The sequence below is a fragment of the Esox lucius genome, chromosome 10, assembly GCF_011004845.1.
Source record: "Esox lucius isolate fEsoLuc1 chromosome 10, fEsoLuc1.pri, whole genome shotgun sequence".
Taxonomy (NCBI): domain Eukaryota; kingdom Metazoa; phylum Chordata; class Actinopteri; order Esociformes; family Esocidae; genus Esox; species Esox lucius.
The window spans coordinates 10,120,425-10,134,839 of NC_047578.1; the positions used below are offsets into that span (position 1 = coordinate 10,120,425).

At 42.1% G+C, this 14,415-nt stretch overlaps 2 protein-coding genes across 5 annotated transcripts; both read left to right on the forward strand.

The window, feature by feature from the left end:
- Positions 1–575: 575 nt before the first annotated feature.
- On the forward strand, positions 576–5,178 carry LOC105012482 (cytoplasmic dynein 1 light intermediate chain 1). Of its 2 annotated transcripts, none has more exons than XM_010873354.5 (13): positions 576–726; positions 1,166–1,239; positions 1,624–1,740; positions 1,899–2,129; positions 2,330–2,481; positions 2,595–2,688; positions 2,872–3,007; positions 3,081–3,192; positions 3,550–3,609; positions 3,801–3,845; positions 3,931–4,021; positions 4,150–4,257; positions 5,001–5,178. In XM_010873354.5, exons 1-13 carry the CDS (start codon positions 623–625, stop codon positions 5,129–5,131), a joined length of 1,455 nt encoding a protein of 484 aa, XP_010871656.1. In that variant the 5' UTR covers positions 576–622; the 3' UTR covers positions 5,132–5,178. The 2 variants fall into 2 exon arrangements, with proteins under 2 accessions (XP_010871656.1, XP_010871655.1); XM_010873353.5 differs by having other exon boundaries at positions 4,147–4,257; positions 5,001–5,177.
- A 4,384-nt stretch (positions 5,179–9,562) lies between these two features.
- On the forward strand, positions 9,563–12,418 carry LOC105012483 (natterin-4). 3 transcript variants are annotated; one of them, XM_010873356.4, is made up of 3 exons: positions 9,563–9,889; positions 10,072–10,201; positions 11,209–12,418. In XM_010873356.4, exons 2-3 carry the CDS (start codon positions 10,072–10,074, stop codon positions 12,231–12,233), a joined length of 1,155 nt encoding a protein of 384 aa, XP_010871658.1. In that variant the 5' UTR covers positions 9,563–9,889; the 3' UTR covers positions 12,234–12,418. The 3 variants fall into 3 exon arrangements, with proteins under 3 accessions (XP_010871658.1, XP_019905734.1, XP_010871659.2); XM_020050175.2 differs by lacking the exons at positions 9,563–9,889; positions 10,072–10,201 and adding an exon at positions 10,208–11,073; XM_010873357.3 differs by lacking the exons at positions 9,563–9,889; positions 10,072–10,201 and adding an exon at positions 11,013–11,128.
- Positions 12,419–14,415: the final 1,997 nt, after the last annotated feature.

The following is a 14,415-nucleotide window of genomic DNA, read 5'->3' on the forward strand; positions in this document are numbered from 1 at the left end:
TAGTTATCCCTATCAGGTTTGCCCCATCTTATGTTTTTGTAAGTAACTTTGAGAAAATCTCTCAACCAAATCTATCTGATACCAGATATGCTTTATTGTATGGTATTTGATTAATAGATGTTCTGTTTCTATTCAGGGGTCAGAATCAAACAGAAACCCAGGAACTAAGGGACAGTTTTCTGGACACAGATAATGCCTAGTCCCAGGCTCAAATGCGCACGCAATGGTAAATCTTTATTGAAATAGATTTTCAGTTAAGGATTAGGCTAATCGGCAGATATTCTATAGGCTACAACTGCAAAAGGCCCCAGAATGCATCTGATTACAGCATATATATCTTTACTGGTAATATAACAGACTTATTGTAATGGTTATTCAGCATCTGTATTTACAGGACCTCCATGTAAGGTTGAAAAATATGTTAACTGTAGTGTACCAACTGGAATAATTTTAATTTTAAACACAAGCAATACGAATGTAAAATACATATTTTAATAAAGTAAATCTTGTTCTGTAGAATAATTAATTAATTAAGATTGTTGTAGCAGTCTGCGGGACGACCACGCCCAGGACTATGTGCGATCCATCCGGGTCTTTGTTGGTTGACAGAGCAGTAGGGAAGATGGCGTCGTCAGGGAAGAGTGCTTTATTATCCTCTAACAACAGTGGACTAAACAGCACAAGCGAACAATCAAACGCCGAAGACGAAGATGGACATGATTTATGGTGGGAACAGCTGACACCTGTTTGTTTAGATTTTAGAGCAGCTTTGAGATGGAGAGCTACTGTTATCGTTCAGGCTCAGACTGACAGCCCGTCTGACAGCTAGCTACTGCAAAGCTTGGCTGTGCAAAGATAGCTAGCAAGCTAGCTAGCCAGGCTTGCTGAATGAATGGTGATGCTGAGTCTGATGATGTAGTTTAGCTAGCTGGCTTAGCTAGTTTTCTGTATCCCAGCATTGGCTGGCAGATTAACTGCCCAGTGACACCAGTTAGATACGTGCTGGTTACAGGCTGATAACTACAGTTGGCACGCTAGCTAGTGTGGGCTAGTTAAAATTATAATTTGTATTATATTTGCTATTCCTCAACTTAGCCACGATGTAGAGAGTCTGCTAGCTAGCTAGCTAGCTAGCTAACGGGCTGATCTATCCATCTGTCTGCAGGTCTGCTATTCTGAGCGAAGTATCGACGCACTCTAGATCTAAACTACCGGCCGGGAAAAATGTGCTGGTCATGGGTGGGAATCTCTCCTTGTTTTATAAATATGTGTGTGTGTCTGTGTCTGTGTCTGTCTGTCTGTCTGTCTGTCTGTCTAGCGATTCTTGTCTCTCAGTCCAGTCATCAACATCCGCCTAGCAGTACCAACGCCCAGGATAATCCTCTGCTACAGAGGCTAATCAGGGTGTGTGTGTGTGTGTGTGTGTGTGTGTGTGTGTGTGTGTGTGTGTGCGTGTGTGTGTGTGTGTGTGTGCGTGTGTGTTGCATGCATCTATGTTTGAGTGAGGAAGGCTGCCTACTATGCGGTGTAAACTGTTAGTTCTAATAGTTGAATATTGTAATGTACTTTCCTTTATTTTGTTGTACATAGGTCTTAAATATCTCTGTGTGTGTGTGTGTATAGGGGAAGTGGGCTCGGGGAAGACCACCTTGGTTGCTAAGCTACAGGGTGTTGAGGACTTCCTGAAGGGGCGAGGCTTAGAATACCTCTACTTTAGTGTCCATGATGACGACATTGACGGTAACCAATAGCAGCTTTCCACTCACCGTTCACACCGTAATTGCTTTTCACCCAGTCTCTGAATGTCTAAAATTGTGTGTGTGTGTGTGTGTGTGTGTGTGTGTGTTTGTGTGTGTGTGTGTGTGTGTGTGTGTGTGTGTGTATGTATGTATGTGTAGACCAGACCAGGTGTAATGCCTGGCTGTTAGATGGAGACCTGTACCATAAAGGTCTACAATCAGTCGCCGTTCAACGAGAGGCGCTAGGAGACTCGTTGCTATTAATTACCGTGGACATGTCACGGCCGTGGGTGGCCATGGAATCGCTACAGAAGTGGGCAGCGGTTGCTAGGGAACATGTCGACAAGCTCCGGGTTCCCCCAGAAACCCTGAGGGAGTTGGAGAACAGACGTGAGTCGCACGCGCATGTTTCACCCCCTGAACCCCTGACCTCAGACCTTTAAACCCCAGAACTGACCCCGAACAGGCAGGTACCAGGGTTGTTATTGTCTGGCCATGGTGCTGAGGACAGTGTTGGAGCACAATAGCATGTGTGATTCTGCTTGGCTTGACGAGGGCTTTGACCAACTGCACGCTGTCCGTCTCTGCAGTGGTAAGGCAGTTCCAGGAATACGTAGAGCCGGGCGGGGAGGAGAGCGCCTCCCAGAGGAGGAGTGAAGAGGAGGAGAATGTTCTTCTGCCGCTGGGAGAAAACACGTTAACACACAACCTGGGACTGCCCATGGTGGTGGTCTGCACTAAGGTACACACGGGAATGGTCCTTGTCCTGTGTTTGGATGTGACTACATCAGAATGATTACATTTAACCTGTAACGTGTGTGTGTGTTTGTGTGTGTGTGTGTGTGTGTGTTGCAGTGTGATGCCATCAGTGCGTTGGAGAAGGAGCATGACTACAAAGACGAACACCTGGACTTTATCCAATCATACATCAGACGCTTCTGTCTACAGTGTATCCTACACACACACACACACACACACTCACACTCGGCTTTAACCCTGACCCCTGTTCCATAACATTTTTCTAACCCCTAACCTATCAGCATGCATTGTAAAACCAAAATGGTGGATGCTTTCCGAGTTCCTGCCTCAGATAGAGGTATAGTCAGTGAAACTGTCCTTAATGTTGTGTCAGACGGGGCTTCTCTGCTGTATACGTCTGTTAAAGAGATGAAGAACATGGATGTTCTGTATAAATACCTGGTTCACAGGCTCTACGGTTTCCCCTTCCATTGCCCTGCTCAGCTTGTGGAGAGGGACACCATCTTCATGTAAGGCGGTGTGTGTTTTGGTGTTTGTTTGTGTGTGTGTGTGTGTGTGTGTGTATGTAACCTTGTCTTTTAGTCCATCAGGGTGGGACAATGAGAAGAAGATTTCTATCCTCCATGAGAACTTGCAGACACTGAAACCAGACGACAACTTTGAAGAGGTCATTGCCAAACCGCCTGTCAGAAAGGTACTGGTGGTTAACTATTTAGAAAGATGCAATGAAAAATGTTATTACATTTCATACATACATACATACATACATACATACATATATATATATATATATATATATACATACATACATACATACATACATACATACATACAGGTGCTGGTCATAAAATTAGAATATCATCAAAAAGTTGATTTAATTCAGTGATTCCATTGAAAAAGTGAAACTTGTATATTATATTCATTCATTACACTCAGACTGATATATTTCAAATGTTTATTTCTTTTAATTGTATATATATACAATGTTTCCCATAATGTCCCATTAGAATATAATGAATCCTGTCCTTCTGTCCATCCTCTGATTTTTCAGTTTGTTCATGAGAAGGAGATTCAGGCTGAAGATGATCAGGTGTTTCTTCTCAAGCTACAGGTAAGACTTGTTACATGGTGACATGATGTTCACCATCATCATGTTCCTCCTCTAATGTGTGGGGGGGGTTGTTTTCTAATGTGTGGGGGGTTGTTTTCTAATGTGTGGGGGGTTGTATTGTATTGTGTGTTTGGGGTTGTTTTCTGGTGTGTGTTTGGGGTGTTCTCTAATGTGTGTGTTTCTGGCTCTAGTCGATGCTCTCCAAACAGCCTCCTGCGTCTGCAGGGCGACCAGGGGTAAGGTTCTCCTCCCTATCTCTGCTCTTTCTTTTCTGTCTCCCTCCCTCCCCCTCTCCTGACACCATGTGGGTCTTTGTTTCAGGAGTCCAGCAGTATCAGACCTCCCAGCGGCTCTCCCAGGACCAGCAATCGTTCCGCTGCCGCCAATGTAGCCAGCGCCATTCCCCAATCAGGTAGTTCATGACGCATACGTGGGTAAAGAGAACAGCCCACACAACATGGAGAGGATTAGTAATTTATATCATGTTTTCCAACTGTGTGTGTGTGTGTGTGTGTGTGTGTGTACCTGCGTGCGCAGCAGGCCAGACCAGTGAAGGGGTGCTGGCTAACTTCTTCAACAGTCTTCTGACTAAGAAGGCCGGTGCCACGGCGCCGGGCAACAACACACCAGGGTCTGTTCGAAAGTCCGGTAGGGAGCACTCTGTCACTTTGTCACTTTGTCACTTTGTCACTTTGTCACTCTGTCACTCTGTCACTCTGTCACTCTGTCACTCTGTCACTCTGTCATTCTGTCATTCTGTCACTCTGTCACTCTGTCACTCTGTCATTCTGTCACTCTGTCACTCTGTCACTCTGTCACTCTGATTATTCTGATTATTCTCTAGATTTGCCTGGGATTTGTTTTACTAGGATTTGATAGTGTAACGGGCACGAGCAAAAATCATCCCATTTGTCATGTCGGATTTTATTTTGCTGGAGTGTAATATGTTGGTCTCATTGTAGTAATGTGTAAATCCACAACTTTCTGTTTTGAGAAAATTGTCACAGTCGGACAGGGGCTTCTAGTGCTTAGCAAGAAAACTGGTGGATTTGGAAATGAATGCATTTTGTGCTGGTGTATAAAACAAACGCCAATATTGCATCCTAGTGAGACACTTTAACCCTTGAAGTTAACTGTCACTGATAGTCCGAAAAGCCATATCTTTGGCACACTGCAGGCCCCCGTGGTTGTGCATTTCCAGTATTTTTGGTGAGCTGTCTTTTGTAGCTCCCTTCACCTAAAAGAGGTCTTTTGGAAAAATGTAATTCCCTTGATTCTCTTGGAATAACTGGTGGTGCTTGTCCAACTGAAACATCAGGGAAATGATTATGGGAAATAAGGATTTTTTTCTATCTTGTGAACTCTTTGTGAATTGTGTGTGTGTGTTGCAGGTTCAAAGCTGGGTCTGAGTGATGTCCAGGCGGAGTTGGACAGAATCAGCAGTAGAGATCTGGATGAGACCAACAATGGAAACACTAATCACCCTAACCCTAGTCCTGAGACCCACGAAGAACAGACATGAACAGACCTATCTGTACCCCCCCCCCCCCCCCCACCAAACAGAACAGAGCTCCCTGTACCTCACCCCCCCGAAACAGAACAGACCTCCCCATACCTGCCCACCCCACCCCCCGAAACAGAACAGACCTCCCCGTACCTCACCTCCCAGAAACAGAACAGACCTCCTCGTACCTCCACCCCCCCCGAAACAAACCAGACTCAAAGAAACCAGACATCACCCTGTCTCTCATTTCATGTAGTCTCCCACTCCTCCCTTACCTGGAACACCACCTCCGACAAAACGTAAAGGCTCATCATGCCTGTTTGTTTCCTCGTGAAAGACTGGAAATACTACAGACAGGCCTGGAGAGAGAGATGGGGGGGAGGGGTGCTTGGGAAGGAAGGAGGCTTGAAAAGAGTGGGAGGGAGGGAGGCTTGGAGAGAGGTGGAGGGAGGGAGGCTTGGAGAGAGGTGGAGGGAGGCTTGGAGAGAGGGGGAGGGAGGGAGGCTTGGAGAGGGAGGGGAGGGATTCAGCCGTGAAGGGAGGGAGGGAGGGGGAGGGGTGAAAGGAGAGGGAGGAAGAAAGAGGTAGTGGAGAATGGAAGAAGCCCTCCAGATTTCTGTCTTTTTACTATGAGAGGTTTTTGGGCTCCTTCCATACTGTAGGGTTAGTTACTGTAGGAGATAATGAAGGATTTGTGTACATATACATACTGAGATGCGTGTGCGTGTGTGTGTGTGATTGACTGATGGAGAGTATTACAAAATGAGCCTAATGGGTACCTGTCTCTTTAGCTAACATTACACTCTCTGCGATTAGCTCGGTTTCCATTCAGTTGGCGACATTGAAATGCAAATATTGTGTTCCCAACATTGCAGTTTACACAAAACACATTTATTTGGATTTAGAAAACAGTGCACCATGACATTCTATAAAAGGTTGTTTTCCGTTAACAAATACACAGTTTGTTAAGGGTTTTCATACATTTTCAAATGTTCTGATAGTTTTGTTACCGAAAAACGAAGTCAAGTAAGACTTGGTATCTGTGTTCTGGCCAACAGGTCGCAAATACGGTGCCGATTGACTAGTGAAAACTAGGTTATGAGGCTACGGAGGATAAGGGAAGGATCATTTTGATTTGTCCAACGGCAACCAGAATATGACCTTAAATGTTTAGCGGAGAGAAGCACCATGCTCCTCCCCTTTCGCGTTCACCACCCAATGAAGAACGATGGCATTCATTTCATCATAACGAACTGTACAATTTCCCAGTTTGTTGTTGGAGGAACACAGAACCTAACCACTGCTTGACTCCAAGTTTGCTTTGACGTTTTGCTTATTTTTTCAATGTTTTTGCAGAAACAATCTTATTTTACTGACACAAGATCCCTATTAGTCAAACGAATTGTCTTTTGACAGTATTTTACAGGCAATTAATTTTCCTTCACACCTGTTATTTCTTTTATATATACATACTTTATATACTACATGACTTTATTGCGTAAAAACTGTTGATGGAAACCTGTAATTGTCCAATACAGTACAGGGGGTGGACGCTATGCCAGAGAGACTTCTACCCAGGCAAGTCAGAGCCACGTAAGGAGAGAGTTTTTCCCCATTGATGTTTCAAACCACAAAGCAAGATAATGTGTGAAATGATCTGAATGTCACAATCTTTAAGCTTATGAGTATTCTAACTAAACGAAGTAGTACTAGAACCACAACCAAAGTCATTATCACGCATGGTTGGATAGATGATTCAGATGCCCAAGGCTGGCAGCGAATGATGTCGGGCTCTAAAGTTGGGCAGACTCTCTCTGTAACTTGGCTCTCACATGTAGATATAGATGAGGAAGGGGGTTTGGTTGGAGAAGCACTAGTGGGTTATAAGCCTGTAGTTACTCTAAATTGGGAGGGATGGGCTTAGGGAACGGCCATCTTGAGGATGTACAGTCCTATTGTCTCACTGTAATCTGATTGGTCTGTTATTTCAGAGCTCTGTAAGCTGATTGGTCTGTTATTTCAGAACCGTATCCTGATTGGTCTTTTATTTCATACGGTAGCTCTGTGGTGGCGTTTGTATCGTCAGGTCTCTGATGAGTCAATTAAAGGTGTATTTATTCTGATTGGCTGTCTCACTGTCTCCCACGTGATGATTATTTTGTTTGTCAAGTATCAGTTTGATGTGGTTGGGTTGGAGGAGGAAGTGAAACCATTTATTCATCCTCCCTGGTGTGGTACTAATTAACCAGTGTCCAGGTCTGGTCCAAGGGTGAGATCAGCTCCCTAATCGTCATGTTTTCACTTTATTCTTGTGCTATTTTGCATTTTGTTTTGTGTTTTCTGGCCTAATATTTAGTTTACCACTAGCAGCACAGCTAGTAAATTCTGAGTAAAAATGCTTGCAGATGTTGATTTCATAATGCAACTCAGTGGAAAGACGTATTCAGTGAAGTTTACCGCAAATTCAATTCATACAATTTAGTGTGTGATCATACCTATGAAAGGCTATTTTCACCCAACCCCAAATTCCATGTTCAGACATTCCTCAGAAAGCTTTCCTATCCAGTGGATTTCATTTGACAGACATAAGGTTGGTCTACTGCAAACTCCTCAGCCTGTTGGACATTTTCTTTACAGAAACTAGCTCAGTATAGTCAGTGATTATAAACTGAAATAGTGTGGTGATCAGAAACTAGTCTTAAAAACCTGTACCACATGAGACAACAACTAGGTTGGGTTTTCAAGATTAGTATCAGGTTTTCAAAAATATGAAAAAAAATGTGTTGGTTCCATGTTTCATGGCCTGTAACAAAATATCCACAACATTTTCCATGCACACAAAAAGTGTTTCTCACAAATGTTTTGCACAAGTTTACATCCATGGAGTGAGCATTTCTCCTTTGCCAAGGTTATCCGTCCGCCTGAGAGGTGCTGCATATCAACAAGGATTAAAAACAACCTAATCTTTACACAGGTGAACCTTGTGCTGGGGACAATAAAAGGTCACTCTAAAAGTCACACAACACTGCCACAGTTGTCTCAAGTTTTAAGAGAGTGTGCAGTTGGCATGCTGACTGAAGGAGTGTCCCCCAGAGCTGTTGTCAAATAATTTAATGCTCAATACTCCACCAAAATCCACCTCGTCATTTTAGAAAATTTGGCAGTATATCCAACCAGCCCAACAACCGCAAACTGAGTGTAACCACACCTGCCCAGAAACTCCACATCCCTTTTGTTTCCCTGTTGGATCATGAGACCCGCAACCCGGACAGCTGATGAAACCAGGTCTTTTCGCAGCTACTAATTAACTGACCAACAGGGAAGCAGACACAGTGATGATACTGATATTGATTTATCACTTCAAACATCTGACTGATAAACACAGAATCAAGTGGTACACCATTTTCTATACCTCAATAACTAAGTAACTAAAATCCAATAATTAACACAGATAAATAACTCATAAACAGAACTACTAATAAAATTGGCACGTGGTGAACTGAAATAACAGGTGCTTCAAACATTCATTTGATACTAGTGAAAATGTTCTGTCGTAGAGTTACGATCCTTTGGATTCATTAGTATGAATATTTTCAACAACAAAGAAAAGCATCCTCAGTAAAAGACCAGGACCTTTTCTGTCCAGATTAGGGTTGGGATTATAACTGTGTGAGAATATGTAAGGCTACCTTTGAAATATGCTGTGAATGAGGGTCATCCTGGATTTGCTGTGCAACATGAAGTGGGTCCTCTGTATCTTCGTCTCTGTGGCAGGACCTTTTTTGTGACATAGACTCTACCCCAAGCTCTACCTTAGAGTAATACAACACATGGCCACCAATAAATGTTTTCTTTGGGGAACAACTGAGCAATACCCTTTTTATAAGACTCTCACAAAATCTGAGGGTGGATAGGAACAAGTGTTTTTGCAAGCACCTGTATCTCCAAGCACTATTATTTATTTAAATGCCAAAGAAAATAATATTGTGGCAACTTGTATGTTAATTATATTAATAATATCCAGTTCATCGAAAAACCTTTTGCTTGAAGTCTGACATTTTAAAGGGGTAATAACACTTTATGCTTTTTAACCTTGAATAGACATCCAGATTTTAAGCATTCAGGTGTTATGAAAATTATGTCCACTACTGGAGTATCCCTGAAACTAGGTAATCACAGCCTCAGCACATTACATTGAATGCATATTTCAGCATTCATCCGTTTTTAAAAAAACGCTTTTTATACAGCTCCATACAGTACACTGGGCAATACACAACACCCAGGCAGGAAATAAAATGGTTAATTAATAAACAAAAATACACAGACACCTTTATTTAAACAACGGTGCATCCCTTGTTTGGATGTTTTTTTTTTTATGAACCCCTGTGCACACAGTTACACACAGTTACACACACACACTCCCACAAGGGTGGACCTGAAACACATGCCCAGGCAGGAATTACATTCTAATTATAAAACTAAAATCTACACACACACACACATTTATGCCTTTTTCAAATGTTGTATAAGATGCCCCCTCGTTAATAAGTGGCACTCTTATCGTGATATAACAATAGACTCAATGTCAAAGCCATTAATCAGTTGCATCAGCTAACTTGAGCTACAGGAATAAATTAAATCCTCTGACATATATAAACAGAAACCCTAAAATACAAACTCATTCAGACAAGCAGACTCGCAGAATAGCAAACTACTAGACTTCCCTGACAAATATTAGCTCAGTGAAAAGTGTCAGAATAGTCTTAAATAGCAAAGGTGATTCAGAGCAAAAGAAAATTCTAATCTTACATTTTTCATTTTCTTTCCTAAATACTATTCATATTAATTTATTCAATATTTCTTTGTTAAGGGGTTCAATCATTTTGGCGCTGACTGTAGTTTTCATAGAAAATATTTTCTTTAACCTTTTTCAAGTGCATTTTGCTTCTCTGTTTCAGATGAGGCTGGCAGTGTTATTGGCCTGTTTCGTTGTGCTGGAATGCACTCTGGGATTGGAGCTGCTTCCAGAGCTGTCAGACCAGAAGTTGGTAAACAACATCAACCAGACCGTGGTAACTAGAGTAGAGGGTGAGTACTAACACTACAATGCATGGACCAAAACTGAAACAGTGCTATTCGGTGCTGTGAAATATATTTATACATTCACATTCTGACCTTTGTGAGGGAAATGACTCAGACTACCTAGAACATAAGAGAGTAAAATGTGAATTTACATTTAGCAATAATCCAAATGGATGTTTTACCCCTGTGACTTAGAGTCAAGGATGGTTATAAATTACAATATAATAACATGACCCCAATGTTATTTTACTGTCAACATGTCAGTATTGCTCTTTCTGTAAAGAAGTGTTCATTATCATTTTTACATTTACATTACATTTTATCACCTGGTATAAGTTGTTGGATTTAGTTTGTCTTTAAATATATGCATTTTTATTATTATTATTATTTTTTAAATTACTTAAACATTTTTCTTTACTTGACACCCACTTTCAAAACATTCCATGACCCAAATTTGGGTTGTTGCCCACTGTTTGAGAACACGGCTCTAAAGTATCTTGTTGCATTGGACTGTAATTCAAATGACACAAATTTGCACAAATTGTAAAAAGGTTTGAAATGTGTGTAACTGAAATGCAGCCCATCCTGATATTACAGAAGACTAAATAACAGTGTTTCCTCTGCTCTGGGTGAGTCAATGGTTATTTCCATCATCGAAAATTTTTTTAATAAATAAAGTCGTACTGTTTTTACACCAATCTGTCTAAAAAAAAGGTCATATTTAATATTTATAATAAAATGTGCTGATGGGACCACTAGGGGGTGCTGTTACACCGTTTTTTGTCTCTAATGACAGATAGATGTTAGATATCTGCTCCGATTTTTGCCTACACTAGAGGGAACTATTGACCCACACAAGCATGAATAGTCATCACAGGGTACAAAAAAACATTCTGTGTGACTTAGCCCTCTGCAATAACAGATTAAAGTTCCGTGAGTGCATCTATTTTTTATCTTTTGAAGTAATCCATGTAGGTTTGGTCTGCTCCACTATTCTTTCCCTCTTTTCACAGAACCAATGTCCAAGGCCTCTTTGACGCCCAGAAGCTCAGGGCGACCCTCTTTCGGTAACAACCTGCACCTCAAGTGGGTCACATGGTCCGGCTCCCTCCCAACATGGGCTGTCAGTGTGTTCAACAAGAGAGCTAATCGTACTGACTACATCTGTGCTCCGTCTAGCGGGCGTGTTTATGAAGCAGGTTTCTACAACCCAAAGTACGGGCCGTACTGCTACAGCCCCTACTACCCGGTAGAAGCTCGCAACCCCAAGTTCACAGTGCTAGTGAACGAGGAAAACCTTGAGCCTTTAGAATGGATGAGTGCCTCCAAGTCATACACTCCTCCCAACCCAGTCCAAACCCATGCTAGCAACAATGTTTATGTTGGAAGAAAAGAGCAAGGTATAGGCTCAGCTTACTCCAAAAGCTATTTTGACGTAGCTTGGGAAGGTGACGTATCAAGACATACCAGTGGTTACGAGGTACTGACTCTCAACAAAGATCGGTATTCGCAGAAAATCAGTAACTTCAGGTACGACGTGGACCACAAGGCCACTGTGTCAGAGCCCCCGGTGATGCTGGGCCAGTACGTAGTGATCAACCAGGACTGTCAGCCCGTCCAGCAGACAGTCCAGCTACAGGAGAGCACAGAGAGACAGAGCTTCTGGCAAACTGGGATTTCCAACTCCCTGGCGATAACCAGCTCCATATCAGTGGGTATCCCTCTAATCTCTGCCTCCACGGGAGTTGGTTTCACGGCTGAGAAAACCTACACCAACGGTAACTCTGTGACCGAGATCATCACGCACTCCCTCACTGTCACGGCCATGGTACCCGCCAACCAGTCCTGTACCATTAAGCTGGCGGGGAAGCGATACAAGTTCAACATTCCCTTCACGGCCCACCTTGCTAAGCAGTATGCTAATGGTAAGGTCCATACAACCACAGTGTCTGGAACGTACCATGGTGTTCAGGTGGGGGAGATACAAGGATTGGTTGAACGCTGTCAGCCAATTCCCAGTCCAAGGCCATGCAACTAGGCTGCTGATATCTCCTGTCTGGAGAGGAATGGTTTTCACCGTTTATTCGCCTTGTTATTTAATGATAATTATTTCTATGCATATTGTGTTATAAAACAAATCTGTTTTTGTATTGATGATTCTTTACCTTTAATGTGATGTGTAATATTTCTAGTCCCTATTGGTGTGAAGCCAATGCTAATGAGAAAATCTTGTAAATGAAAAAAATATTATTTCTTTACAATAAAAGTGTTTGCATTGACAACATATCTGTGAAATCTGTCATTTACTCATTCGAACTACACAATTTTAAAATGCTGTGTCTGTCTGATTCCTGAAGAGGGCAGTATAGATACAAGCATTACAGTCATTCCTCACTGGTCTGGTCTGTATACTTGGTCTTCCTCATGAGTCTTACCTAATCTAGTTCTCCATTGAGATCTTGCTTAATGTGACCAAAAGGTAATCTAGATTGTTTAAATGAGAAACGTAACAAGAAAGGCTATGATATGTTCAAGCCAGATCAGATGCTTTTAAATTACACCGCACAGGTCAAGAAACTTTATAGTTGCAATGCCTGAATCTTGCGTTGGTAATAGTTTCGCAATCTTGTGTACAATGAATACAACAGAACAAAAGAGCACTTTTATTCAAAACACAAACCACATTTACTCTGCCTCTTCAAAAACAAGCATGCTCACCTGTGGCCTTTTTAATGAATGTGACCCCATCAATTGAATGTAAGAATGTGTCACAAGTCAATCAATCGAATTTGTTTGATAAAACTCTTAAAACGGAAGTGGTTACTGAGTGCTTTCGCACATATGAAGCCTGAAACCCCCAGAGAGGAACCAGGCTCTGAGGAGTGGCCAGTCCTCTTCTAGCTGTGCCGGGTGACGATTCTAAGAATCATTTTGTTTTTGCTTGTTTAGATGACCAGCAAGTGTGATCAGTTTTGAAAATTCAACACATACTAGTACCAAAGCGATTATAAAACCAGTATCTATACCCTTAATACTGGGTGTTATGTCGAGTCCTATGTTTTGGTATGAATCAGGAAGCAGACCTTTTGGTATGAATCAGGAAGCAGACCTTTTGGTATGAATCAGGAAGCAGACCTTTTGGTATGAATCAGGAACCAAGCATACCAAGGACGCACACAGTCTAAACACACCACCACTGAGATGGTCTAGTTTTCAAACTTTTCTGTGGACTTTGGATGCAGCAGTAGCACGCGTGTATTGGATATAGCAACTCATACCCCTGGACCACCTTAGGTCTTCAGTCCTCCCCTCAGGGACCCCCAGACGTTTCAAAATGTTGTTGTAGCCATGAGCAGGCACAACTGATTTGCTAATCAAGGGCTTGGTGATTATCTGACAAGTCAAATCAGCTGTCCTGGCTGGCTCTAGACTTGCATCAAATGCATGGAATGGCTGGGTGTCCCTGAGGAGAGGGTTGAATAGCTCTGCTCTAGTCTCTTAAAATAATCTTGTGATTTTATTTAGCTTCATATGTTAGACCAGTGCTTCCCAATCTTTGTCATGGGGACCCAAAGAGGTGCATGTTTTTGCCCTAGCACTCACACACCTCATTCAGGTTAAAGAACTGAGGATAGGTTGATTACATCGATCAAGAGTATAGGTGGCAGGGCAACATTTGAATCATGTATGCGAGTGCCAAAAACCAAAACGTGCACCCCTTGGGGTCCCCAGGACCAAGATTAGGAAACACTGTTTTAGACTCTTCTGGATAATTTGGTCACGATGTGAAAAAAAATTGTAAAATCAGTAGCAGGGGAACTAAAGTGCAGCATGGATTACTGTAACACCATGTCTGTAGATGACTAACTCTGTAAGAAAACCAATATATTATTTAGTAATTTGGGTGAAATATCTCTTTAATACCGAATAACAATTTGTATTCCTCATTTAAACCCCATTTCGGGAATCATTGTTGATTAATGTAATCATATGGTCTGGGTTTTTGTTATAAATAATGTCTTTGGCCTACTGCGCATCCAAAATTGCATCCTATTTCCTACATAGTACACTACTTAAAAGTAGTGCACTAAAGGGAATAGGGAGCCATTTAGTGTAGGAGATGCAGACCTAGTTTTACTTCTTATTTCTTACTAAATAAGCTGTCACACCTTCTCAGGTGGAGTAACGGTTAACTCTGGCTGAATCATGCACTGAGGCAG

Excerpts from the sequence above, each read along its gene's own strand:
- LOC105012482 (XM_010873353.5), top strand. The coding sequence starts at position 623 with ATGGCGTCGTCAGGGAAGAGTGCTTTATTATCCTCTAACAACAGTGGA. Across the intron at positions 1,741-1,898 it reads CCATGATGACGACATTGACG|ACCAGACCAGGTGTAATGCC; the intron begins GTAACCAATAGC and ends ATGTATGTGTAG. Across the intron at positions 3,610-3,800 it reads TGTTTCTTCTCAAGCTACAG|TCGATGCTCTCCAAACAGCC; the intron begins GTAAGACTTGTT and ends TTCTGGCTCTAG.
- LOC105012483 (XM_010873356.4), top strand. The coding sequence starts at position 10,072 with ATGAGGCTGGCAGTGTTATTGGCCTGTTTCGTTGTGCTGGAATGCACT. Across the intron at positions 10,202-11,208 it reads CGTGGTAACTAGAGTAGAGG|AACCAATGTCCAAGGCCTCT; the intron begins GTGAGTACTAAC and ends CTCTTTTCACAG.